General features: G+C 43.2%; 10 protein-coding genes across 10 annotated transcripts; 5 read left to right on the forward strand and 5 right to left on the reverse strand.

Annotated features, from left to right (window-relative positions):
* Positions 1-1,710: 1,710 nt before the first annotated feature.
* LOC114668073 (histone H4) lies at positions 1,711-2,078 on the forward strand. Its single transcript, XM_028823697.2, has one exon. The coding sequence runs from the start codon at positions 1,737-1,739 to the stop codon at positions 2,046-2,048; it is 312 nt and encodes a 103-aa protein (XP_028679530.1). The 5' UTR covers positions 1,711-1,736; the 3' UTR covers positions 2,049-2,078.
* An 882-nt stretch (positions 2,079-2,960) lies between these two features.
* On the reverse strand, positions 2,961-3,419 carry LOC114668025 (histone H2B 5-like). The gene has a single exon (XM_028823614.2). The coding sequence runs from the start codon at positions 3,381-3,383 to the stop codon at positions 3,006-3,008; it is 378 nt and encodes a 125-aa protein (XP_028679447.2). The 5' UTR covers positions 3,384-3,419; the 3' UTR covers positions 2,961-3,005.
* An 826-nt stretch (positions 3,420-4,245) lies between these two features.
* LOC114667962 (histone H2A-like) lies at positions 4,246-4,725 on the forward strand. The gene has a single exon (XM_028823520.2). The coding sequence runs from the start codon at positions 4,289-4,291 to the stop codon at positions 4,673-4,675; it is 387 nt and encodes a 128-aa protein (XP_028679353.1). The 5' UTR covers positions 4,246-4,288; the 3' UTR covers positions 4,676-4,725.
* A 3,686-nt stretch (positions 4,726-8,411) lies between these two features.
* Positions 8,412-9,115, forward strand: LOC114667885 (histone H1-like). The gene has a single exon (XM_028823401.2). It carries the CDS (start codon positions 8,468-8,470, stop codon positions 9,062-9,064), a length of 597 nt encoding a protein of 198 aa, XP_028679234.2. The 5' UTR covers positions 8,412-8,467; the 3' UTR covers positions 9,065-9,115.
* Positions 9,116-10,906: 1,791 nt separating this feature from the next.
* Positions 10,907-11,405, reverse strand: LOC114667611 (histone H3). Its single transcript, XM_028823016.2, has one exon. The coding sequence runs from the start codon at positions 11,349-11,351 to the stop codon at positions 10,941-10,943; it is 411 nt and encodes a 136-aa protein (XP_028678849.2). The 5' UTR covers positions 11,352-11,405; the 3' UTR covers positions 10,907-10,940.
* A 3,109-nt stretch (positions 11,406-14,514) lies between these two features.
* LOC114667919 (histone H3) lies at positions 14,515-15,022 on the forward strand. The gene has a single exon (XM_028823444.2). The coding sequence runs from the start codon at positions 14,578-14,580 to the stop codon at positions 14,986-14,988; it is 411 nt and encodes a 136-aa protein (XP_028679277.1). The 5' UTR covers positions 14,515-14,577; the 3' UTR covers positions 14,989-15,022.
* A 1,791-nt stretch (positions 15,023-16,813) lies between these two features.
* On the reverse strand, positions 16,814-17,516 carry LOC114667841 (histone H1-like). The gene has a single exon (XM_028823347.2). It carries the CDS (start codon positions 17,459-17,461, stop codon positions 16,865-16,867), a length of 597 nt encoding a protein of 198 aa, XP_028679180.1. The 5' UTR covers positions 17,462-17,516; the 3' UTR covers positions 16,814-16,864.
* A 3,686-nt stretch (positions 17,517-21,202) lies between these two features.
* LOC114667957 (histone H2A-like) lies at positions 21,203-21,676 on the reverse strand. Its single transcript, XM_028823510.2, has one exon. It carries the CDS (start codon positions 21,637-21,639, stop codon positions 21,253-21,255), a length of 387 nt encoding a protein of 128 aa, XP_028679343.1. The 5' UTR covers positions 21,640-21,676; the 3' UTR covers positions 21,203-21,252.
* An 856-nt stretch (positions 21,677-22,532) lies between these two features.
* Positions 22,533-22,967, forward strand: LOC114668018 (histone H2B 5-like). The gene has a single exon (XM_028823604.2). The coding sequence runs from the start codon at positions 22,545-22,547 to the stop codon at positions 22,920-22,922; it is 378 nt and encodes a 125-aa protein (XP_028679437.2). The 5' UTR covers positions 22,533-22,544; the 3' UTR covers positions 22,923-22,967.
* An 888-nt stretch (positions 22,968-23,855) lies between these two features.
* LOC114668058 (histone H4) lies at positions 23,856-24,226 on the reverse strand. The gene has a single exon (XM_028823677.2). The coding sequence runs from the start codon at positions 24,198-24,200 to the stop codon at positions 23,889-23,891; it is 312 nt and encodes a 103-aa protein (XP_028679510.1). The 5' UTR covers positions 24,201-24,226; the 3' UTR covers positions 23,856-23,888.
* Between the last annotated feature and the right edge of the window lie 601 nt (positions 24,227-24,827).

Consider the following 24,827-nt stretch of genomic DNA (forward strand, 5'->3'; position numbering starts at 1 on the left):
AGGGCATCACTGAGCTCCTGGACAGTGTGAGTTGCGACCTGACAGCGCCGGATGGACTGAAACATAATGTCACACCCAGAGGTGTTCTATTGGATTGAAGTCAGGCGAGTGAGCATGGACGCCAGTGAATGGTATCAATTCCTTCATTCTCCAGGAGCTGCCTTCATACTCTTGCCACATGAGGCCAGGCATTGTTGTGCACCAGGAGGAACCCAGGACCCACTGCACCAGTATAGGGACTGACAGTGGGTCCAATGATTTTATCCCAATACCTAATGGCAGTCAAGGTGCCGTTGTCTAGCCAGTAGAGGTCTGTACGTCTCTCCATGGATATGCCTCTCAGACCATCACACTGACCCACCACCAAACCAGTCATGCTGAATGATGTTACAGGCAGCATAACATTCTCCACGGCTTTTCCAGACCATTTCATGTCTGTCACATGTGCTCAGAGTGAACCTGCGCTCATCTGTGAAAAGCACAGGGCACCAGTGGTGTTCCTGCCAATTCTGGCATTCTATGGCAAATGGCAATCGAGCTCCATGGTGCCAGGCAGTGAGCATAGAGCCCACTAGAGGACGTCGTGGCCCTCAGGCCACCATCATGAAATCCATTTCTGATTGTTTGGTCAGAGACATTCACACCAGTGGCCTGCTGGAGGTCATTTTGTAGGGCTTTGGCAGTGCTCATTCTGTTCCTCCTTAACCAAAGGAGCACATACCAGTCAGTCCTGCTGATGGGTTAAGGACCTTCTACGAGGGGCCCTGTCCATAGAGTAACTGGAATCTCCTCCATGCCCATGAGACGGTGCTGTGAGACACAGCAAACCTTCTGGCAAAGGCACGTATTGATGTGCCTGCCATCCTGGAAAAGTTGGACTGCCTGTGCCAGCTCTTTAGTGTCCAGGTATCCCCCGCCTCATGCTACCAATAGTGACACTGACCGTAGTCAAATGCAAAACGAGTGAAAAAACAGATGATAGGGGAAAAATGTCAGTGGCCTCCACCTTTCAAACCATTCCTGTTTTGGGGGTCATCTTCTTGTTGCCCCTCTAGTGCACCTGTTGTTAATTTCATTAACGCCAAAGCAGCTGAAACTGATGAACAAGCCCCTCTGCTACTTAACTGACCAGATCAATATCAATTGACTTGATGCTATACTCTGATTAAAAAACTGTTTTTTAATATTATATATATAATGAAATGCTCCAATTTCAGCATCATCAACAAGATTTAATTGTATTGTGAATGAAAATGAACACAGAAGTATTTCTGTATAAGCAGGTTAGTAAAATGGGTGGATGAATAACTGCAGTTTATTTTTGTATGATAAAATTTGAGTGAAATTGCCACTATTGTTACTAAAGACGTTTATTATTTGTTCATTTTATGCGCTGAAGTCTAAGGCCAAACGATTGCACGGTTTGTCCAAACTACTGCAAGGTTCGAGTTACCATTCATTAAGGCAATGAAGAATAAACAAAGGGATAAAAGGATAAGATTCGAAAAACAATCCGTGTGAAATGTATGTGGCGCCTTCCAGGATTTTCCGTTGATTTTAGATTCCACGTGATACATTCATTTTTCATGGTGCTCGGAAACTGAAGACGCGATTTCCTAAAACCCCGCGCAGAAATTTCCTGTACTGAGCTCTAACAGGTCGTCTTTCTCTTTGTATTAAGCCACCAAGCTGTCGCTTTTCGTTAGATCACTTTTTAAAAACGAAAAGAAGCAATCATGTCTGGACGTGGCAAAGGAGGCAAGGGGCTCGGTAAAGGAGGTGCAAAACGTCACCGTAAGGTGTTGAGAGATAACATCCAAGGTATTACTAAGCCTGCTATCCGACGTCTGGCTCGTCGAGGTGGTGTAAAGCGTATATCTGGTTTGATATATGAAGAGACTCGGGGTGTGCTCAAGGTTTTCCTAGAGAATGTTATCCGGGACGCCGTCACATACACGGAGCACGCTAAGAGGAAAACCGTGACTGCCATGGACGTGGTGTATGCCTTGAAAAGACAAGGCCGTACACTATATGGCTTCGGTGGTTAAGCTGTCAATGAGATTGTTCATCTAAAAAGGCTCTTTTCAGAGCCATCCACAATTTCTTTTTGGAGAGCTTTCATTTTGTCCATGTATTAGTTCTGGCTTTGTTTTTGTTTTTATACAATCGCTAAACAGAGAGCTGTTTGTTCTTGCACTACGCTTTTCATTAATTTTGTATTTCTGAGGTTGCTATGTTAGACTAGCCAGCTCTCTAAGGTTTACTTTTGCTTCCTGCAATCGACTCATTTATACAAGTTATTTTCCTTTCCAAAATCCGGGCGTCACAAACGGCTTCTCCCCCAATTAAAACTTTGTAATCAATAACCAGGGAGAGCTGAAAACCCCCACCCACCGTGCTTTCTGGTTGTATAGGTTGCTGTATACCGATTGTGAAGTAACGTCCTACTATTTACAAGAATTTTGGGGAAGTTCATAATTAAAGCAAAATTACCAGGTTACATTTACTTTCTGGTTGGCGCAAGTTCCCCATCTCTTAGTGGGAAGTCTAGGCTGCGTTGCGGTCGCAAACTGGGCCTGTTAAAGCCTATTGAGATTGTGCGACTTTGAGATATGGTACGTAAAGTCGAAAGATTCTTGCATATGAGCACCTTTCTAGCAGCAGTTAATCAGGGGGGCTTGAAGTTGCCGCGTCGTGCATTCACTGCATGGAGCACGGGGACCCGGTTAGTGGGAATGACATTGGACATCAAAACCCGATACGGTGCTACTAAGTCACCTGTAACTCCGCTTTGGAAACCAGAAGAAATGTAACCAATGTAATCTTGTTTCACAAGTCTTGGAGAAAGGTCGGCCAAAAAAAAAAGTATCGCACCCAGCAACTTGAACAGCCGCAGGCAGATATACATACAATAAAATGGCTACAATATCAGGAGTGGAGCGCTTTCATCGATAAAATGAGTGGCTCTGAAAAGAGCCGTTGGTTTCATGCAGGACTTCTGCAGTTTATTTGGAACTGGTGTACTTGGTGACTGCCTTGGTGCCCTCGGACACGGCATGCTTAGCAAGCTCACCTGGCAGCAGCAATCTCACAGCAGTCTGGATCTCTCTTGATGAAATTGTCGAGCGCTTGTTGTAGTGCGCTAAACGAGAAGCCTCACCGGCGATGCGCTCAAAGATGTCATTCACAAATGAGTTCATGATACCCATCGCCTTAGAAGAAATACCAGTATCGGGGTGTACTTGCTTCATCACTTTGTACACGTAGATGGAGTAACTCTCCTTCCTGGACTTTCTGCGTTTCTTCCCACCCTTAGCCTGACTCTTAGAGACAGCCTTTTTCGAGCCCTTTTTGGGCGCAGGGGCAGCTTTCGGCTCAGGCATCGTTGCAGATTTCACAGAGGGAAATCAGAATGTCGCAACTGTCTCGGCTTCTCCTTTTTAATAGCCAGTCATGCAAATTAGAAACGCTGCTCGTCGCCACCAACCATAAGCGAGCAGTCGTTTCCCCCCTTTTACACTCGACCGTTGCATTTGAATGGGACAAAACTCGCGCGCACAATTTTGCTTTAGGGTTCTGTTTTCAAAAGGATATTTCAAGTTATTTGTTTCTCTCCTAATAGCTTCCAGTATTGTTATCTGTTTAAATAACAGTGTCCACGCGTGTCAGATACGTGTTATCAATTCCCCAAAGGCAAGGATGGAGGAAAAAGTGGGCAATATTTTAGTAATCCGTATGAGGAAGGGATTGCAGTGATTTATTTTTGTTTAAGAATTTACCCATTCGTGTTCTTTGTAAATGAGACGATAGCTTTCTATGTATTGCTAATTCTACAATGAGTGAGAGATCATGAACATCGTTCTCAGGGGGTTACAAGATAGTATGAAGAATAAAGCCTGTGGTATATATGCCCTTCGTGCTGAAAGAATCGGTCTTTTTGCCCTGTGCAATGCTTTCAACAATATATAATAAATAAAGAGCCAAGACAGCGCAATGCAATCCAAGAAAGAGGCGTGATATTTAAAATATAAATAATATTTGGATGTATATTTCCAGTGTACAGGATAAAAGAAAAACACGTTGTACATTTGTTCGGAGCTTTATTTTTCAATTTGAAGTGTTGCGGAGGCCGAGCCTTGGATTTGCCACCACTTAGTGACGTAATGAAAACATGCAAATCAAGCAGTCGAGTTGATTCCGCACGTCGCGCCCCATGAACGCCTTTATAAAAGCGCAACAGACGCCTCTTACAGCATTCTACAGTACGTAGTTGTAGTGTTATATTGCGATGTCTGGAAGAGGGAAGACCGGTGGTAAGGCTCGTGCTAAAGCTAAAACCCGCTCTTCACGGGCCGGTTTGCAGTTCCCCGTCGGTCGTGTTCACAGGCTTCTGAGAAAAGGCAACTATGCCGAACGTGTGGGCGCTGGTGCACCCGTCTATCTGGCTGCTGTGCTCGAATATCTGACTGCTGAAATTCTTGAGTTGGCAGGTAATGCAGCCCGTGATAACAAGAAAACCAGAATTATTCCTCGTCATCTTCAGTTGGCCGTGCGTAATGACGAGGAGCTCAATAAGTTGTTGGGTGGTGTGACTATCGCTCAGGGTGGCGTGTTGCCCAACATTCAGGCTGTGCTTTTACCCAAGAAGACTGAGAAACCCGTTAAGAGCAAGTAAGCCGCTCGGGCGATTCTCTTCTACGTTCCAACGGCTCTTTTCAGAGCCATCCATCCATTCGTACAAGAGCACTTTTCTATTGAGACGTTTTCTCCTAAACGAGAGCTGCACCTTTACATGGGCTTAATATTCTAATCGTTAGTATGAAGCGTGACTGTTTCAGTTTCCAGCATGCTATTTGGTAACCAGCCTTTTTCTGGGGAAAAAAAATCCGTATGATTTCTTGACTTTTAATTTCGCTTTAGATACACCAGGAGTATGGCAGTAGCCTGGGCTGAAGTAATGCTTGTCAATATGGTGGTTTACTGCGGTCACAATAATTCGTGACTATCTTGATCTTCTCACTTGGATGTAATAAAGATGGGTTCTGCTCATGGGTTGGGGTATAGAAATAAGAGAACAAACTGAAAATTTCTCTGTAATGCTTCACATGTACAGCTTGCTTTATGTGTGGTGCTGTACAAAAGACTGGCGAATTGGCACTCTTCAATGCTTTTTTGGTATTGTGCTTTTAGTGATTTTAAAGGGTTTGTGACATTTTCTTCATTTGTACTGGTTCTGTATGTCCATTAAAGGTTATCATTTTCCATTTTTTTGGGGGTTGCCGGAGTTTTTTTTTTTTTTTTTTTATTACCTACGTTTACTTTTTTTCTTTGTACATGACAGTCAAAAAGCAAACAGCACCGCAAAGGCAGAAGAAAATTAATCTGTTGCATACATGTTCACGCTCTGATATTTCATATAAACAGACTGAAAGAATTAAGGACAGGCCAAGAATAATATGTCATTTGGTAATGTTTAATTCATCTTATTTAGTAAGAGTTTTTTTTACTATTGCACGTATTTTTAACTTATCAATGCACAGAAATTACATGGTACAAACACAAAATAACACTAATTGGAAATGTATCTAATCAGGTAAAAAAAACTATGGAATACACTTGAAATTTGATTGGGACTTGTGTTTCACAAATTGACATATTCATATCGTTATATAATCTATACATTTACGAGAAAGTTGAGTGCTAGAGAACACTCCAGATTTTTTTCATAAATACTTCATATGGATGAAACTTAATCATTCGAAGAGGTCTAATACATGTGAAGATAGAGCCGCCTCAGTGGTTGGTAAATGATGATAATCGAATGTACAGTGTGACCACAGAACATTGTGCTGGTCAGGTTGGTTGGACAACTGCTATTAAATGTAGGTTTGGTCAAATAGGAGGTTTTTTCTCCACTTTGAAAAGATGTACAAAAGAAAACTCTCTCTTTTGTGTCTCCTGCAGTGAAGACAGCCACTGGGGGCGAACGGCTGCCTAAAAGTTCAGACAAGCAGTAATGGACACCTTTTGTTGTTTTGCTGAGGCAATGATTTTTCGATCATTTTTCTTCTGTTTAAAAGTTGAAGGGCTAAGTAAAAAGTCCTCTGCTCCCTTCTATCGTGGATTGCAGTCACCCTGGTCATAATCTTTGTTTCTTCAGGCTGCTCTTTGGCAAGCAGATCAGGAGAATGCAAACTGGGCCTTTCCAAGCCTAAATTTCTTGATTGTCTACAAAAACTCCGCCAATGTGATATAGAGGAGTCATATTTCAAGCAATGCAGGTGGACAGCTAATAGATAAATAGACAACAGGTCATTCCACCACCCCATTACACATGAGAATAACAAAAAAGATGGGAAGTCGTGACTTGGCTAAAGAATAAAGAGCAGTCAAAGTGAGGCATCGTAAAAGACTAAAGCTGTAAGTCTGAAGGTCTCCAGTAGCTTTTCTTCACAAAATTCTGCTGAATGAATTGTTGGCTGGAAGTATTACGATTATGTGTAATAGCAAGGATGGGCAGTATTGATCTAAATGGCCATCAGTTTTGCCTTCATTCTCACTTCTTCTACTGCCCCCAAGGCTTAATAGTATGTCCCATAATTGAGCTTTCCTTAAGAATCAGCTCATTGATTCGGTGGGCTTCTCTTGAAGTGATATTACACGGCACAGTGTAGAAAAGTGCAGTAGCGATCACAGAGTTACCTTTTCATCCATCTATCCATTTTTCTATTCCACTTATTCAGAGCAGGATCGCAGGGTAGCTGGAGCTTATTCCAGCTGTCTTCGAGCGCAAGACAAGAACAACACCTGGAAATGGGTGCCAGTCCATTGCAGGACAAAAACATATACTGTATATACACCTGCGACCTAGAGCAAATTAAGGCACGCTACTTCGCCAGACTAAATTCAGGTGTTATTGTGTAATTTAGGAATAGTTATCTGAATAACGGGATGCTAAATTTCATGCAGGGCGTGAACCTCGATCTTTTCATTGTGAGGTAGAAGTGATATCATTGTGCCACCACGCTGCCCATCGCAGAGTTTTATAATATGTACTGTACATGGTGTCACTGCTCACCCGAAAGGTACACAGTCTCCTTGGTTATAGTTCTTCTGTGTAATGAGACCAATCCAGCCTCTCACTAATGTGGAGCCCCAAGTACTCGTAGCAGTGCCCTCTTCTACGCTGTGGTGTGCTGGGGAGGCAGCATTAAGAAGAAGGATGCCTCACGCCTGGAAAAACTGGTGAGGAAGGCAGGCTCTATTGTTGGCATAGAGCTGGACGGTCTGACATCCGTAGCAGAGCAACGGGCACTCAGCAGGCTCCTATCAATTATGGAGAATCCACTACATCCATTAAACAGTGTCATCTCCAGACAGAGGAGCAGTTTCAGCGACAGACTGCTGTCACTGTCCTGCTCCACTGACAGACTGAGAAGATCATTCCTCCCCCAAACTATGCGACTCTTCAATTCCACCAGAGGGGGTAAACGTTGAACATTATTCAAGTTATTGTCTGTTTTTTACCTACATTTTTTATTACTCTTTAATTTAATATTTTTTGCTGCTGGAGTATGTGAATTTCCCCCTGGGATTAATAAAGTATCTATCTATCTATCTATCTATCAGTGCACCCTGAAAAGTGACTGGGGTCGTAGAGGCTCTTTTGTGTCTTGAAAGTCAAAAACAGTTCCTTGGTTTTGCTGATGTTAAGCTCCAAACGGTTTCCCTTACATCAGGACCGATGACACAGCATTATATTTATAATATGAGGTGCATTGGGAGAAGGGAAAAGGACACGTGGCCATTCTTTCTGGTTCTCCAGTGCTGCTTACATCCACGTTAGAGACACAATCCTTGTGTCTCACAAACTCCTGCCTGCCAGACAGAGTGAAAGAATATCTAGGACCAGGAATGCAGATTTAGAGGCAAACATCAAAGTCATACTGTACAAAGACACAGGCAAGATTCCCCACGTGTTCAAATGAAACAAATGTTATTTTCATACGGCTTTCTTTTTCACCCTTTTACTGTACTTCAGAAGAGCGATACAATGCATAGTATCATACGTTATTCAAATGACTATTCCTAAATTACACATAAACACCTGAAACTTTAGTGCACTCCACTGCTACACTGTGTTACTGAGGAGTGGTATACTTCTACACTTCTAGGAGATTAGGTCCAAATTTGGCTCTGAGCATTGACCCCAAATGGGAATGGGATCATTTGCACGATGGAATGCCACTCGACATGTCTCGAGTTCGCAGTACTGATTCCTCCACTTGTATTATTAAAGCAGAATATTTTGTGAAGGCAGTAAGCACACTTGTCAGGTCTCTTAAGACCGAGCAGAGGGCTGGTTGAGTCTACACGGTTCGCACTACTGTAATATGAGCGCGCGAGGGAGCCGCAGCTCCTCATTCAAACCTGCAGAGTTATCGGTTTGAAGTGTGTCTTGTTTGAAATGGCAGAAACCGCTCCAGCTGCTCCGGCTAAGGCGCCGAAGAAGAAGGCGACGAGTTCGAAGCCAAAGAAGGCTGGCCCTAGCGTGTCTGATTTGATCGTGAAGGCTGTATCGGCTTCAAAGGAGCGCCACGGATTGTCTTTAGCCGGCCTCAAGAAGGCTCTTGCTGCTGGTGGCTACGATGTGGAGAAGAACAACGCCCGCGTGAAACTGGCCGTAAAAAGCCTTGTTAGCAAAGGAGCTCTAGTGCAGACCAGAGGTACCGGCGCCTCCGGTTCCTTTAAGATCAATAAGAAGCAGGCAGAGGGAAAGGAGAAAGCAAGTAAGAAAAAGGCGGCCCCGAAGAAGAAGCCAGCTGCCAAGAAGCCTACCGCAGCCGCCAAGAAAGTAAAGAAGCCTGCAGCGAAGAAACCCGCAGCAGCCAAAAAGACGGCAAAGAAGCCCGCTGCAGCCAAGAAAGCCACCAAGAGTCCCAAGAAAGTGAAGCCGGCTGCAAAGCCCAAAAAGGCGACTAAGAGTCCAAAGAAAGCCAAAGCTTCCAAGCCTAAGGTGGCCAAACCCAAGTCTGTAAAGAAGGCGGCGCCGAAAAAGAAGTGAATCGTGTACGTGTCGACATTTGTTCAGAAAAACGGCTCTTTTCAGAGCCCCCATATTTTCGAGAAGGGCAAATCTCTTTTGTGGACGGTAATAAAGGCGCGTGGCCCAGGGCACACGGGCTGCATTCCATGACCTTTCCTAACCCATTTTTTGGGGTAGGGTGTTCGTGGTGCTGTCCCTCACCTTTCTAGTAGGGACTAGGGATGGGCGACACCACTGTTTTTGAAAAAGCATAGGAATGTTTTCAAATGAGTGTTTAAAATGGCTAATATTGATGCTCCAGTCTGTTTAAATTAACTTGATATCACAACATGGTATAAAGAGATCACCATAAAATTACAAAATATTAAAATTACCAGGGCTATGGGAGGGTGCCGGAGCCTATCCCAGCTGTCATATGGTACAAGGCAGGAGCGAGCAAACACACACTATGGCTAAGTTAGCTTTGCCAGTTCATCTAGCCTACGTATATTTGGACTGTGGGAGGAAACTTACACAGCCACAGGGACAACGTGCAAACTCCATGCAGGGAGGATCTGGGTAGCAAAGCACGAACATCCAAATGTAATAAAGATTATTTGTTTGCCTGTTTTACATGTACTAATCTTCACGGATGTACTTAAACTGATCCCCATAGAACACTAACATTTACAAAAAATATTCCCTATTATATTCTGCTCTGTTTTATCAAGGAAGACCCTTGTCAAATTTGTATTTAGAAAAAATAATGCTGACATTTTTACACTTTATCTTGCCTCCGCAGGTGCCAGGCAGGAAAAATCCCTGGACAGGGTGCACGCACGCACCAGGGGCCAATTTAACATCAATGCACGTCTTTGAACCGTGGAAGGAATCAGGAGCACAATACAAAATTAAGCAAAGATTATATTTTATTACTCTACATGCTGTTACTGATGCAATTAAAGTAGTTTTTCTTTCCGAAAAAATATGTGCCTGAGTAAATGTTAATACAAATATTTTGCAAGTTTAGTAGATTTTAAAGTACTTTAAGTGAAAGTTATCATCTTCAAATTAGGCATAGTGTTAAGACTACTTATTATTTATGTTTATTCCTTCGTTTAAATTAGCAGGAAAACCAAAACGGACAGAACCCGTGACAGTAAACTCCCTTCTACATTATCCTGCTAGTGGCAGAGTTACCTAAATAACGTCTTGTGCCTCTTTGAAAACTCTCCCTTATCTGGCACGGAATGCAGCGAAATCGCCGGGCTTCAGATTTGCATCGCCTTGATGTTTTACAAACGTCTTTGTATTGAACGGTTTAAATGGGTTGATTGCTTCGCCACTATAGTGCGGATTCTTCTCTCAAATGTTGCGTCGGGCGGCTGTATTGGTTTTCCATCTGCAAAAAGTAGCAGCATACAACCAAGCTCTCGGTCTGCCACTGGCGTACAGCCTGCGCTTGCGTCACAGCGCGTCTGCTCCTTGCAGTACGTGAGCGCGGAAAGCGTGTTAATGCATTCTACGCCTTTTGCACGAACCTTGCTACCGTGTCTTACAGGAAAAATAGATATTTTTGAATGGCACTCGGTGCCAAATGAGTACAGTTCGAGTATCGATCTTCCCATCGCTAGTAGGGACAACCGCAGCGATTCTCCCTACAGTTTCTTTACACGAACATTTAGTCGGTGTGTACACATTGAGTGACTCATTAAAGCGACAAATGCACACTGGTATGCCTCCGCATATTCTGGCCGCGCATATAAATTTGACATAAAGCAGTTTCTAGCTCGGCCTAACGCAGAGCTAACCTCGAGTACAGGTAGTGGGATTTTACCTCTTACAGGAGAGACTGTTGTGGCTCTGAAAAGAGCCGTTTAAACTTTTTTTTCCCCTCTCTCAACAGTTCTGTGACTTAAGCGCGTTCCCCACGGATACGGCGAGCCAACTGGATATCCTTTGGCATTATAGTCACTCTCTTTGCATGAATAGCGCACAAGTTGGTGTCTTCGAACAAGCCGACCAAGTAAGCCTCACTGGCTTCCTGCAGAGCCATGACAGCGGAGCTCTGGAAACGGAGATCGGTCTTGAAATCCTGAGCGATCTCCCTTACCAGCCTCTGGAAAGGCAACTTGCGGATAAGCAGTTCAGTGGATTTCTGGTAGCGACGAATCTCTCGCAGAGCTACAGTGCCGGGCCTGTAGCGGTGAGGCTTCTTCACCCCACCGGTGGCGGGGGCGCTTTTACGGGCCGCTTTAGTGGCGAGCTGCTTTCGGGGAGCTTTGCCGCCGGTGGATTTGCGAGCGGTTTGCTTCGTTCTTGCCATTTCACTGACTTACAAGAAACTACTGGCTGCGCACAACTAAACAAATGATACAGCAAATACGCGCGAGGCGCCTTATATTGACGTCTTACTCTTTTCTGATTGGGTAAAAGGAAACGGAGACACTGACGATTGTAGCCTCGACTTAGAGGTCGCCTTTCGATTGCTCACCCAAAGTGCTCGGCGCGCAATTTGAAATCTGTCTTTGTTTCAGTACCCTTGCCGTCTAACGCTTACTGCCTCCAACTGTTCACAGAAAGGCAGCGTGTTCAACACCATTTACTCCCCTATATTACGATTTTCTTTTTTTTTCGCTAACTCAAATCAGTATGGGCTCCCAATATTTCCGTATAGATTTTGTTGCGGGTGCAAAACAATCGAAAAGGTTTCTTAAATTGCAAGAGAAGCTGTTTCCCCTTTCCTTCTTTTGCACATGAAAAAGAGTGTTTGACATTATTTCCCCTGTAAATTTCGAGAGCATGAAGAACATATATTTATTATCATAATTTTAATTAGGGCAGCTGGAACTTATTCAAGCAGTCATCAGACTCGGGGCTGGAACAACACCTGGACAGGGCACCTGTCCATCATAAGGCAAACACGCGCACACATTAGGGAACATTTACCATCAACATCACCACTCAACTTAGTTACATATAGCAAATAAGGGTTGTATCTGTCACAAGTTCAGGACTTGTAGTGTTCACTCCGGAGTGTCGGTCAGGACACTGGTAAATAATGAAGAGAATTCCACACAGCAGCTGAGAATGAAATTATGACTTATATTTTCAAAGATGCCTGTATTTGAATAGGTGTGTGTGTGTGTGGTCAATAAAAAATCGGGAGTGCATCTCTCCTCTGCAAATGTCCAAACTAATGCAATCTCGCCTCTGTGACTTTGCCACAATCCCTATTACTCTGTACTGTTGATCCCAAGAACTTAACCTTCTTCACCTTCACCAATTCTACTCCCTGCATCCTCACCATTCCATTGACCTCCCTCTCATTTACACAAATGTATTCTGTCTTGTTCCTACTGACCTTCATTCCTCTCCTCTCTAGAGCATATCTCCACCTTCTGCTGGTATAACAGTGCATATACAGTATAAGCTCAGTCTTCTGTGAAAAGACAATGGCAAAAGCAAGAGGGAAAATCGAAGAATTTCAGCGAATACCAAGTGGAGGCAAAGAAAAACATACTTTTTGTTGGTTTAAACAGTGGTATAAACAACAAAAGGAAGTTGATTGAGTGACATAGCGTGTCGGAGAAACTCGAAAGCTCAAGTTCACAAAGTTGCACAGTGCCGAAATAAAAAAGAAGTTGTCACATATCAAAGTCACCGTGAAAAGGTGAGTTGTAGCCCACCATCTGAGTCTCATATGAAAGCTTATTAGGGTACAGAGAAAAAAAAGGTACACAGTGGGAAAAAAGCATGAAATGTCAACTTTAATCTCTAAATTTCCATTTTAATCACATAGTTTATTTTGTCATTAAAGTAGAACATCATAAACTTCATCTTAAAATCATTTAATTTTCTAGTCTCTCAATCTCATCATAACTAAAGTAGCACGTTAAATGTTTTGTTTTGTATTTGATCTTCTATGTGCTCTATGTGTGTGTATCACTATGTGCTTCCAGGCTTTCTCCTCCTCTGATAGGAAACAGAATTCATTACATTCGTGATAAAGGATAAAGATGGAAACATACTCAAAAGCGAGGAGAGTGTGTTGAGCAGATGGAAAGAGTACTTTGAGAGGCTGATGAATGAAGAGAACGAGAAATAGAGAACTTTGGATGATGTGGAGATAGTGAATCAGGAAGTGCAACGGATTAGCAAGGAGGACGTAAGGACAGCTATGAAGCAGATTGTTTAATGAAATTTTAGAAAGTGAGAGGATGCCTGAGGAGTGGAGAAGAAGTGTACTGGTGCTGATAGATAGATAGATAGATAGATAGATAGATAGATAGATAGATAGATAGATAGATAGATAGATAGATAGATAGATAGATAGGTCCATGAGGGGCCTGGGCCTCCTAAAACTCATCACCAGCTCCTTGGTTTTGCTGGTGTTCATTGTAGGTGGTTTGAGTCGCACCATTTCACAAAGTTCTTGATTAGGTTCCTATACTCCTCCTCCTGCCCACTCCTGATGCAGCCCACGATAGCAGTGTCATCAGCGAACTTTTGCATGTGGCAGGACTCTGAGTTGTATTGGAAGTCCGATGTATATAGGCTGAACAGGACCGGAGAAAGTACAGTCCCCTGCGGAGCTCTTGTGTTGCTGACCACAATCTCACACCTGCAGTCCCTGAGACGCACATACTGAGGTCTGTCTTTGAGATAGTCCACAATCCATGCCACCAGGTATGAATCTACTCAGCTTGTCCCTAAGGAGCAGAGGTTGGATGGTGTTGAAGGTGCTAGAGAAGCCCAGAAACATAATTCTTACAGCACCACTGCCTTTGTCCAAGTGGGAGAGAGATCAGTATAGCATATAGAGTATCTAATAAAGTATCTATCTATCTATACACTACAAGTCCTGAACTTGTGACAGATACATCCCTTATTTGCTATATGTAACTAAGTTGAGTGGTGATGTTGATGGTAAATGTTCCCTAATGTGTGCGCGTGTTTGCCTTATGATGGACAGGTGCCCTGTCCAGGTGTTGTTCCAGCCCCGAGTCTGATGACTGCTTGAATAAGTTCCAGCTGCCCTAGTTAAAATTATGATAATAAATATATGTTCTTCATGCTCTCGAAATTTACAGGGGAAATAATGTCAAACACTCTTTTTCATGTGCAAAAGAAGGAAAGGGGAAACAGCTTCTCTTGCAATTTAAGAAACCTTTTCGATTGTTTTGCACCCGCAACAAAATCTATACGGAAATATTGGGAGCCCATACTGATTTGAGTTAGCGAAAAAAAAAGAAAATCGTAATATAGGGGAGTAAATGGTGTTGAACACGCTGCCTTTCTGTGAACAGTTGGAGGCAGTAAGCGTTAGACGGCAAGGGTACTGAAACAAAGACAGATTTCAAATTGCGCGCCGAGCACTTTGGGTGAGCAATCGAAAGGCGACCTCTAAGTCGAGGCTACAATCGTCAGTGTCTCCGTTTCCTTTTACCCAATCAGAAAAGAGTAAGACGTCAATATAAGGCGCCTCGCGCGTATTTGCTGTATCATTTGTTTAGTTGTGCGCAGCCAGTAGTTTCTTGTAAGTCAGTGAAATGGCAAGAACGAAGCAAACCGCTCGCAAATCCACCGGCGGCAAAGCTCCCCGAAAGCAGCTCGCCACTAAAGCGGCCCGTAAAAGCGCCCCCGCCACCGGTGGGGTGAAGAAGCCTCACCGCTACAGGCCCGGCACTGTAGCTCTGCGAGAGATTCGTCGCTACCAGAAATCCACTGAACTGCTTATCCGCAAGTTGCCTTTCCAGAGGCTGGTAAGGGAGATCGCTCAGGATTTCAAGACCGATCTCCGTTTCCAGAGCTCCGCTGTCATGGCTCTGCAGGAAGCCAGTGAGGCTTACTTGGTCGGCTTGTTCGAAGACACCAACTTGTGCGCTATTCATGCAAAGAGAGTGACTATAATGCCAAAGGATATCCAGTTGGCTCGCCGTATCCGTGGGGAACGCGCTTAAGTCACAGAACTGTTGAGAGAGGGGAAAAAAAAGTTTAAACGGCTCTTTTCAGAGCCACAACAGTCTCTCCTGTAAGAGGTAAAATCCCACTACCTGTACTCGAGGTTAGCTCTGCGTTAGGCCGAGCTAGAAACTGCTTTATGTCAAATTTATATGCGCGGCCAGAATATGCGGAGGCATACCAGTGTGCATTTGTCGCTTTAATGAGTCACTCAATGTGTACACACCGACTAAATGTTCGTGTAAAGAAACTGTAGGGAGAATCGCTGCGGTTGTCCCTACTAGCGATGGGAAGATCGATACTCGAACTGTACTCATTTGGCACCGAGTGCCATTCAAAAATATCTATTTTTCCTGTAAGACACGGTAGCAAGGTTCGTGCAAAAGGCGTAGAATGCATTAACACGCTTTCCGCGCTCACGTACTGCAAGGAGCAGACGCGCTGTGACGCAAGCGCAGGCTGTACGCCGGTGGCAGACCGAGAGCTTGGTTGTATGCTGCTACTTTTTGCAGATGGAAAACCAATACAGCCGCCCGACGCAACATTTGAGAGAAGAATCCGCACTATAGTGGCGAAGCAATCAACCCATTTAAACCGTTCAATACAAAGACGTTTGTAAAACATCAAGGCGATGCAAATCTGAAGCCCGGCGATTTCGCTGCATTCCGTGCCAGATAAGGGAGAGTTTTCAAAGAGGCACAAGACGTTATTTAGGTAACTCTGCCACTAGCAGGATAATGTAGAAGGGAGTTTACTGTCACGGGTTCTGTCCGTTTTGGTTTTCCTGCTAATTTAAACGAAGGAATAAACATAAATAATAAGTAGTCTTAACACTATGCCTAATTTGAAGATGATAACTTTCACTTAAAGTACTTTAAAATCTACTAAACTTGCAAAATATTTGTATTAACATTTACTCAGGCACATATTTTTTCGGAAAGAAAAACTACTTTAATTGCATCAGTAACAGCATGTAGAGTAATAAAATATAATCTTTGCTTAATTTTGTATTGTGCTCCTGATTCCTTCCACGGTTCAAAGACGTGCATTGATGTTAAATTGGCCCCTGGTGCGTGCGTGCACCCTGTCCAGGGATTTTTCCTGCCTGGCACCTGCGGAGGCAAGATAAAGTGTAAAAATGTCAGCATTATTTTTTCTAAATACAAATTTGACAAGGGTCTTCCTTGATAAAACAGAGCAGAATATAATAGGGAATATTTTTTGTAAATGTTAGTGTTCTATGGGGATCAGTTTAAGTACATCCGTGAAGATTAGTACATGTAAAACAGGCAAACAAATAATCTTTATTACATTTGGATGTTCGTGCTTTGCTACCCAGATCCTCCCTGCATGGAGTTTGCACGTTGTCCCTGTGGCTGTGTAAGTTTCCTCCCACAGTCCAAATATACGTAGGCTAGATGAACTGGCAAAGCTAACTTAGCCATAGTGTGTGTTTGCTCGCTCCTGCCTTGTACCATATGACAGCTGGGATAGGCTCCGGCACCCTCCCATAGCCCTGGTAATTTTAATATTTTGTAATTTTATGGTGATCTCTTTATACCATGTTGTGATATCAAGTTAATTTAAACAGACTGGAGCATCAATATTAGCCATTTTAAACACTCATTTGAAAACATTCCTATGCTTTTTCAAAAACAGTGGTGTCGCCCATCCCTAGTCCCTACTAGAAAGGTGAGGGACAGCACCACGAACACCCTACCCCAAAAAATGGGTTAGGAAAGGTCATGGAATGCAGCCCGTGTGCCCTGGGCCACGCGCCTTTATTACCGTCCACAAAAGAGATTTGCCCTTCTCGAAAATATGGGGGCTCTGAAAAGAGCCGTTTTTCTGAACAAATGTCGACACGTACACGATTCACTTCTTTTTCGGCGCCGCCTTCTTTACAGACTTGGGTTTGGCCACCTTAGGCTTGGAAGCTTTGGCTTTCTTTGGACTCTTAGTCGCCTTTTTGGGCTTTGCAGCCGGCTTCACTTTCTTGGGACTCTTGGTGGCTTTCTTGGCTGCAGCGGGCTTCTTTGCCGTCTTTTTGGCTGCTGCGGGTTTCTTCGCTGCAGGCTTCTTTACTTTCTTGGCGGCTGCGGTAGGCTTCTTGGCAGCTGGCTTCTTCTTCGGGGCCGCCTTTTTCTTACTTGCTTTCTCCTTTCCCTCTGCCTGCTTCTTATTGATCTTAAAGGAACCGGAGGCGCCGGTACCTCTGGTCTGCACTAGAGCTCCTTTGCTAACAAGGCTTTTTACGGCCAGTTTCACGCGGGCGTTGTTCTTCTCCACATCGTAGCCACCAGCAGCAAGAGCCTTCTTGAGGCCGGCTAAAGACAATCCGTGGCGCTCCTTTGAAGCCGATACAGCCTTCACGATCAAATCAGACACGCTAGGGCCAGCCTTCTTTGGCTTCGAACTCGTCGCCTTCTTCTTCGGCGCCTTAGCCGGAGCAGCTGGAGCGGTTTCTGCCATTTCAAACAAGACACACTTCAAACCGATAACTCTGCAGGTTTGAATGAGGAGCTGCGGCTCCCTCGCGCGCTCATATTACAGTAGTGCGAACCGTGTAGACTCAACCAGCCCTCTGCTCGGTCTTAAGAGACCTGACAAGTGTGCTTACTGCCTTCACAAAATATTCTGCTTTAATAATACAAGTGGAGGAATCAGTACTGCGAACTCGAGACATGTCGAGTGGCATTCCATCGTGCAAATGATCCCATTCCCATTTGGGGTCAATGCTCAGAGCCAAATTTGGACCTAATCTCCTAGAAGTGTAGAAGTATACCACTCCTCAGTAACACAGTGTAGCAGTGGAGTGCACTAAAGTTTCAGGTGTTTATGTGTAATTTAGGAATAGTCATTTGAATAACGTATGATACTATGCATTGTATTGCTCTTCTGAAGTACAGTAAAAGGGTGAAAAAGAAAGCCGTATGAAAATAACATTTGTTTCATTTGAACACGTGGGGAATCTTGCCTGTGTCTTTGTACAGTATGACTTTGATGTTTGCCTCTAAATCTGCATTCCTGGTCCTAGATATTCTTTCACTCTGTCTGGCAGGCAGGAGTTTGTGAGACACAAGGATTGTGTCTCTAACGTGGATGTAAGCAGCACTGGAGAACCAGAAAGAATGGCCACGTGTCCTTTTCCCTTCTCCCAATGCACCTCATATTATAAATATAATGCTGTGTCATCGGTCCTGATGTAAGGGAAACCGTTTGGAGCTTAACATCAGCAAAACCAAGGAACTGTTTTTGACTTTCAAGACACAAAAGAGCCTCTACGACCCCAGTCACTTTTCAGGGTGCACTGATAGATAGATAGATAGATAGATACTTTATTAATCCCAGGGGGAAATTCACATACTCCAGCAGCAAAAAATATTAAATTAAAGAGTAATAAAAAATGTAGGTAAAAAACAGACAATAACTTGAATAATGTTCAACGTTTACCCCCTCTGGTGGAATTGAAGAGTCGCATAGTTTGGGGGAGGAATGATCTTCTCAGTCTGTCAGTGGAGCAGGACAGTGACAGCAGTCTGTCGCTGAAACTGCTCCTCTGTCTGGAGATGACACTGTTTAATGGATGTAGTGGATTCTCCATAATTGATAGGAGCCTGCTGAGTGCCCGTTGCTCTGCTACGGATGTCAGACCGTCCAGCTCTATGCCAACAATAGAGCCTGCCTTCCTCACCAGTTTTTCCAGGCGTGAGGCATCCTTCTTCTTAATGCTGCCTCCCCAGCACACCACAGCGTAGAAGAGGGCACTGCTACGAGTACTTGGGGCTCCACATTAGTGAGAGGCTGGATTGGTCTCATTACACAGAAGAACTATAACCAAGGAGACTGTGTACCTTTCGGGTGAGCAGTGACACCATGTACAGTACATATTATAAAACTCTGCGATGGGCAGCGTGGTGGCACAATGATATCACTTCTACCTCACAATGAAAAGATCGAGGTTCACGCCCTGCATGAAATTTAGCATCCCGTTATTCAGATAACTATTCCTAAATTACACAATAACACCTGAATTTAGTCTGGCGAAGTAGCGTGCCTTAATTTGCTCTAGGTCGCAGGTGTATATACAGTATATGTTTTTGTCCTGCAATGGACTGGCACCCATTTCCAGGTGTTGTTCTTGTCTTGCGCTCGAAGACAGCTGGAATAAGCTCCAGCTACCCTGCGATCCTGCTCTGAATAAGTGGAATAGAAAAATGGATAGATGGATGAAAAGGTAACTCTGTGATCGCTACTGCACTTTTCTACACTGTGCCGTGTAATATCACTTCAAGAGAAGCCCACCGAATCAATGAGCTGATTCTTAAGGAAAGCTCAATTATGGGACATACTATTAAGCCTTGGGGGCAGTAGAAGAAGTGAGAATGAAGGCAAAACTGATGGCCATTTAGATCAATACTGCCCATCCTTGCTATTACACATAATCGTAATACTTCCAGCCAACAATTCATTCAGCAGAATTTTGTGAAGAAAAGCTACTGGAGACCTTCAGACTTACAGCTTTAGTCTTTTACGATGCCTCACTTTGACTGCTCTTTATTCTTTAGCCAAGTCACGACTTCCCATCTTTTTTGTTATTCTCATGTGTAATGGGGTGGTGGAATGACCTGTTGTCTATTTATCTATTAGCTGTCCACCTGCATTGCTTGAAATATGACTCCTCTATATCACATTGGCGGAGTTTTTGTAGACAATCAAGAAATTTAGGCTTGGAAAGGCCCAGTTTGCATTCTCCTGATCTGCTTGCCAAAGAGCAGCCTGAAGAAACAAAGATTATGACCAGGGTGACTGCAATCCACGATAGAAGGGAGCAGAGGACTTTTTACTTAGCCCTTCAACTTTTAAACAGAAGAAAAATGATCGAAAAATCATTGCCTCAGCAAAACAACAAAAGGTGTCCATTACTGCTTGTCTGAACTTTTAGGCAGCCGTTCGCCCCCAGTGGCTGTCTTCACTGCAGGAGACACAAAAGAGAGAGTTTTCTTTTGTACATCTTTTCAAAGTGGAGAAAAAACCTCCTATTTGACCAAACCTACATTTAATAGCAGTTGTCCAACCAACCTGACCAGCACAATGTTCTGTGGTCACACTGTACATTCGATTATCATCATTTACCAACCACTGAGGCGGCTCTATCTTCACATGTATTAGACCTCTTCGAATGATTAAGTTTCATCCATATGAAGTATTTATGAAAAAAATCTGGAGTGTTCTCTAGCACTCAACTTTCTCGTAAATGTATAGATTATATAACGATATGAATATGTCAATTTGTGAAACACAAGTCCCAATCAAATTTCAAGTGTATTCCATAGTTTTTTTTACCTGATTAGATACATTTCCAATTAGTGTTATTTTGTGTTTGTACCATGTAATTTCTGTGCATTGATAAGTTAAAAATACGTGCAATAGTAAAAAAAACTCTTACTAAATAAGATGAATTAAACATTACCAAATGACATATTATTCTTGGCCTGTCCTTAATTCTTTCAGTCTGTTTATATGAAATATCAGAGCGTGAACATGTATGCAACAGATTAATTTTCTTCTGCCTTTGCGGTGCTGTTTGCTTTTTGACTGTCATGTACAAAGAAAAAAAGTAAACGTAGGTAATAAAAAAAAAAAAAAAAAACTCCGGCAACCCCCAAAAAAATGGAAAATGATAACCTTTAATGGACATACAGAACCAGTACAAATGAAGAAAATGTCACAAACCCTTTAAAATCACTAAAAGCACAATACCAAAAAAGCATTGAAGAGTGCCAATTCGCCAGTCTTTTGTACAGCACCACACATAAAGCAAGCTGTACATGTGAAGCATTACAGAGAAATTTTCAGTTTGTTCTCTTATTTCTATACCCCAACCCATGAGCAGAACCCATCTTTATTACATCCAAGTGAGAAGATCAAGATAGTCACGAATTATTGTGACCGCAGTAAACCACCATATTGACAAGCATTACTTCAGCCCAGGCTACTGCCATACTCCTGGTGTATCTAAAGCGAAATTAAAAGTCAAGAAATCATACGGATTTTTTTTCCCCAGAAAAAGGCTGGTTACCAAATAGCATGCTGGAAACTGAAACAGTCACGCTTCATACTAACGATTAGAATATTAAGCCCATGTAAAGGTGCAGCTCTCGTTTAGGAGAAAACGTCTCAATAGAAAAGTGCTCTTGTACGAATGGATGGATGGCTCTGAAAAGAGCCGTTGGAACGTAGAAGAGAATCGCCCGAGCGGCTTACTTGCTCTTAACGGGTTTCTCAGTCTTCTTGGGTAAAAGCACAGCCTGAATGTTGGGCAACACGCCACCCTGAGCGATAGTCACACCACCCAACAACTTATTGAGCTCCTCGTCATTACGCACGGCCAACTGAAGATGACGAGGAATAATTCTGGTTTTCTTGTTATCACGGGCTGCATTACCTGCCAACTCAAGAATTTCAGCAGTCAGATATTCGAGCACAGCAGCCAGATAGACGGGTGCACCAGCGCCCACACGTTCGGCATAGTTGCCTTTCCTCAGAAGCCTGTGAACACGACCGACGGGGAACTGCAAACCGGCCCGTGAAGAGCGGGTTTTAGCTTTAGCACGAGCCTTACCACCGGTCTTCCCTCTTCCAGACATCGCAATATAACACTACAACTACGTACTGTAGAATGCTGTAAGAGGCGTCTGTTGCGCTTTTATAAAGGCGTTCATGGGGCGCGACGTGCGGAATCAACTCGACTGCTTGATTTGCATGTTTTCATTACGTCACTAAGTGGTGGCAAATCCAAGGCTCGGCCTCCGCAACACTTCAAATTGAAAAATAAAGCTCCGAACAAATGTACAACGTGTTTTTCTTTTATCCTGTACACTGGAAATATACATCCAAATATTATTTATATTTTAAATATCACGCCTCTTTCTTGGATTGCATTGCGCTGTCTTGGCTCTTTATTTATTATATATTGTTGAAAGCATTGCACAGGGCAAAAAGACCGATTCTTTCAGCACGAAGGGCATATATACCACAGGCTTTATTCTTCATACTATCTTGTAACCCCCTGAGAACGATGTTCATGATCTCTCACTCATTGTAGAATTAGCAATACATAGAAAGCTATCGTCTCATTTACAAAGAACACGAATGGGTAAATTCTTAAACAAAAATAAATCACTGCAATCCCTTCCTCATACGGATTACTAAAATATTGCCCACTTTTTCCTCCATCCTTGCCTTTGAGGAATTGATAACACGTATCTGACACGCGTGGACACTGTTATTTAAACAGATAACAATACTGGAAGCTATTAGGAGAGAAACAAATAACTTAAAATATCCTTTTGAAAACAGAACCCTAAAGCAAAATTGTGCGCGCGAGTTTTGTCCCATTCAAATGCAACGGTCGAGTGTAAAAGGGGGGAAACGACTGCTCGCTTATGGTTGGTGGCGACGAGCAGCGTTTCTAATTTGCATGACTGGCTATTAAAAAGGAGAAGCCGAGACAGTTGCGATATTCTGATTTCCCTCTGTGAAATCTGCAACGATGCCTGAGCCGAAAGCTGCCCCTGCGCCCAAAAAGGGCTCGAAAAAGGCTGTCTCTAAGAGTCAGGCTAAGGGTGGGAAGAAACGCAGAAAGTCCAGGAAGGAGAGTTACTCCATCTACGTGTACAAAGTGATGAAGCAAGTACACCCCGATACTGGTATTTCTTCTAAGGCGATGGGTATCATGAACTCATTTGTGAATGACATCTTTGAGCGCATCGCCGGTGAGGCTTCTCGTTTAGCACACTACAACAAGCGCTCGACAATTTCATCAAGAGAGATCCAGACTGCTGTGAGATTGCTGCTGCCAGGTGAGCTTGCTAAGCATGCCGTGTCCGAGGGCACCAAGGCAGTCACCAAGTACACCAGTTCCAAATAAACTGCAGAAGTCCTGCATGAAACCAACGGCTCTTTTCAGAGCCACTCATTTTATCGATGAAAGCGCTCCACTCCTGATATTGTAGTCATTTTATTGTATGTATATCTGCCTGCGGCTGTTCAAGTTGCTGGGTGCGATAAACTTTTTTTTTGGCCGACCTTTCTCCAAGACTTGTGAAACAAGATTACATTGGTTACATTTCTTCTGGTTTCCAAAGCGGAGTTACAGGTGACTTGTTTATTAGTAGCACCGTATCGGGTTTTGATGTCCAATGTCATTCCCACTAACCGGGTCTCCGTGCTCCATGCAGTGAATGCACGACGCGGCAACTTCAAGCTCCCCTGATTAACTGCTGCTAGAAAGGTGCTCATATGCAAGAATCTTTCGACTTTGTGCGACTTTGAGATATGGTACGTAATCTCAATAGGCTTTAACAGGCCCAGTTTGCGACCGCAACGCAGCCTAGACTTCCCACGAAGAGATGGGGAACTTGCGCCAACCAGAAAGTAAATGTAACCTGGTAATTTTGCTTTAATTATGAACTTCCCCAAAATTCTTGTAAATAGTAGGACGTTACTTCACAATCGGTATACAGCAACCTATACAACCAGAAAGCACGGTGGGTGGGGGTTTTCAGCTCTCCCTGGTTATTGATTACAAAGTTTTAATCGGGGGAGAAGCCGTTTGTGACGCCCGGATTTTGGAAAGGAAAATAACTTGTATAAATGAGTCGATTGCAGGAAGCAAAAGTAAACCTTGGAGAGCTGGCTAGTCTAACATAGCAACCTCAGAAATACAAAATTAATGAAAAGCGTAGTGCAAGAACAAACAGCTCTGTTTAGCGATTGTATAATCAAGGCAAAAACAAAGCCAGAACTAATACATGGACAAAATGAAAGCTCTCCAAAAAGAAATTGTGGATGGCTCTGAAAAGAGCCTTTTTAGATGAACAATCTCATTGACAGCTTAACCACCGAAGCCATATAGTGTACGGCCTTGTCTTTTCAAGGCATACACCACGTCCATGGCAGTCACGGTTTTCCTCTTAGCGTGCTCCGTGTATGTGACGGCGTCCCGGATAACATTCTCTAGGAAAACCTTGAGCACACCCCGAGTCTCTTCATATATCAAACCAGATATACGCTTTACACCACCTCGACGAGCCAGACGTCGGATAGCAGGCTTAGTAATACCTTGGATGTTATCTCTCAACACCTTACGGTGACGTTTTGCACCTCCTTTACCGAGCCCCTTGCCTCCTTTGCCACGTCCAGACATGATTGCTTCTTTTCGTTTTTAAAAAGTGATCTAACGAAAAGCGACAGCTTGGTGGCTTAATACAAAGAGAAAGACGACCTGTTAGAGCTCAGTACAGGAAATTTCTGCGCGGGGTTTTAGGAAATCGCGTCTTCAGTTTCCGAGCACCATGAAAAATGAATGTATCACGTGGAATCTAAAATCAACGGAAAATCCTGGAAGGCGCCACATACATTTCACACGGATTGTTTTTCGAATCTTATCCTTTTATCCCTTTGTTTATTCTTCATTGCCTTAATGAATGGTAACTCGAACCTTGCAGTAGTTTGGACAAACCGTGCAATCGTTTGGCCTTAGACTTCAGCGCATAAAATGAACAAATAATAAACGTCTTTAGTAACAATAGTGGCAATTTCACTCAAATTTTATCATACAAAAATAAACTGCAGTTATTCATCCACCCATTTTACTAACCTGCTTATACAGAAATACTTCTGTGTTCATTTTCATTCACAATACAATTAAGTCTTGTTGATGATGCTGCAATTGGAGCATTTCATTATATATATATATATATATATATATATATATATATATATATATATATATATATATATATATACAGTATACATATATATATATATATAT

The sequence above is a fragment of the Erpetoichthys calabaricus genome, chromosome 1 (assembly GCF_900747795.2).
Source record: "Erpetoichthys calabaricus chromosome 1, fErpCal1.3, whole genome shotgun sequence".
NCBI lineage: Eukaryota > Metazoa > Chordata > Cladistia > Polypteriformes > Polypteridae > Erpetoichthys > Erpetoichthys calabaricus.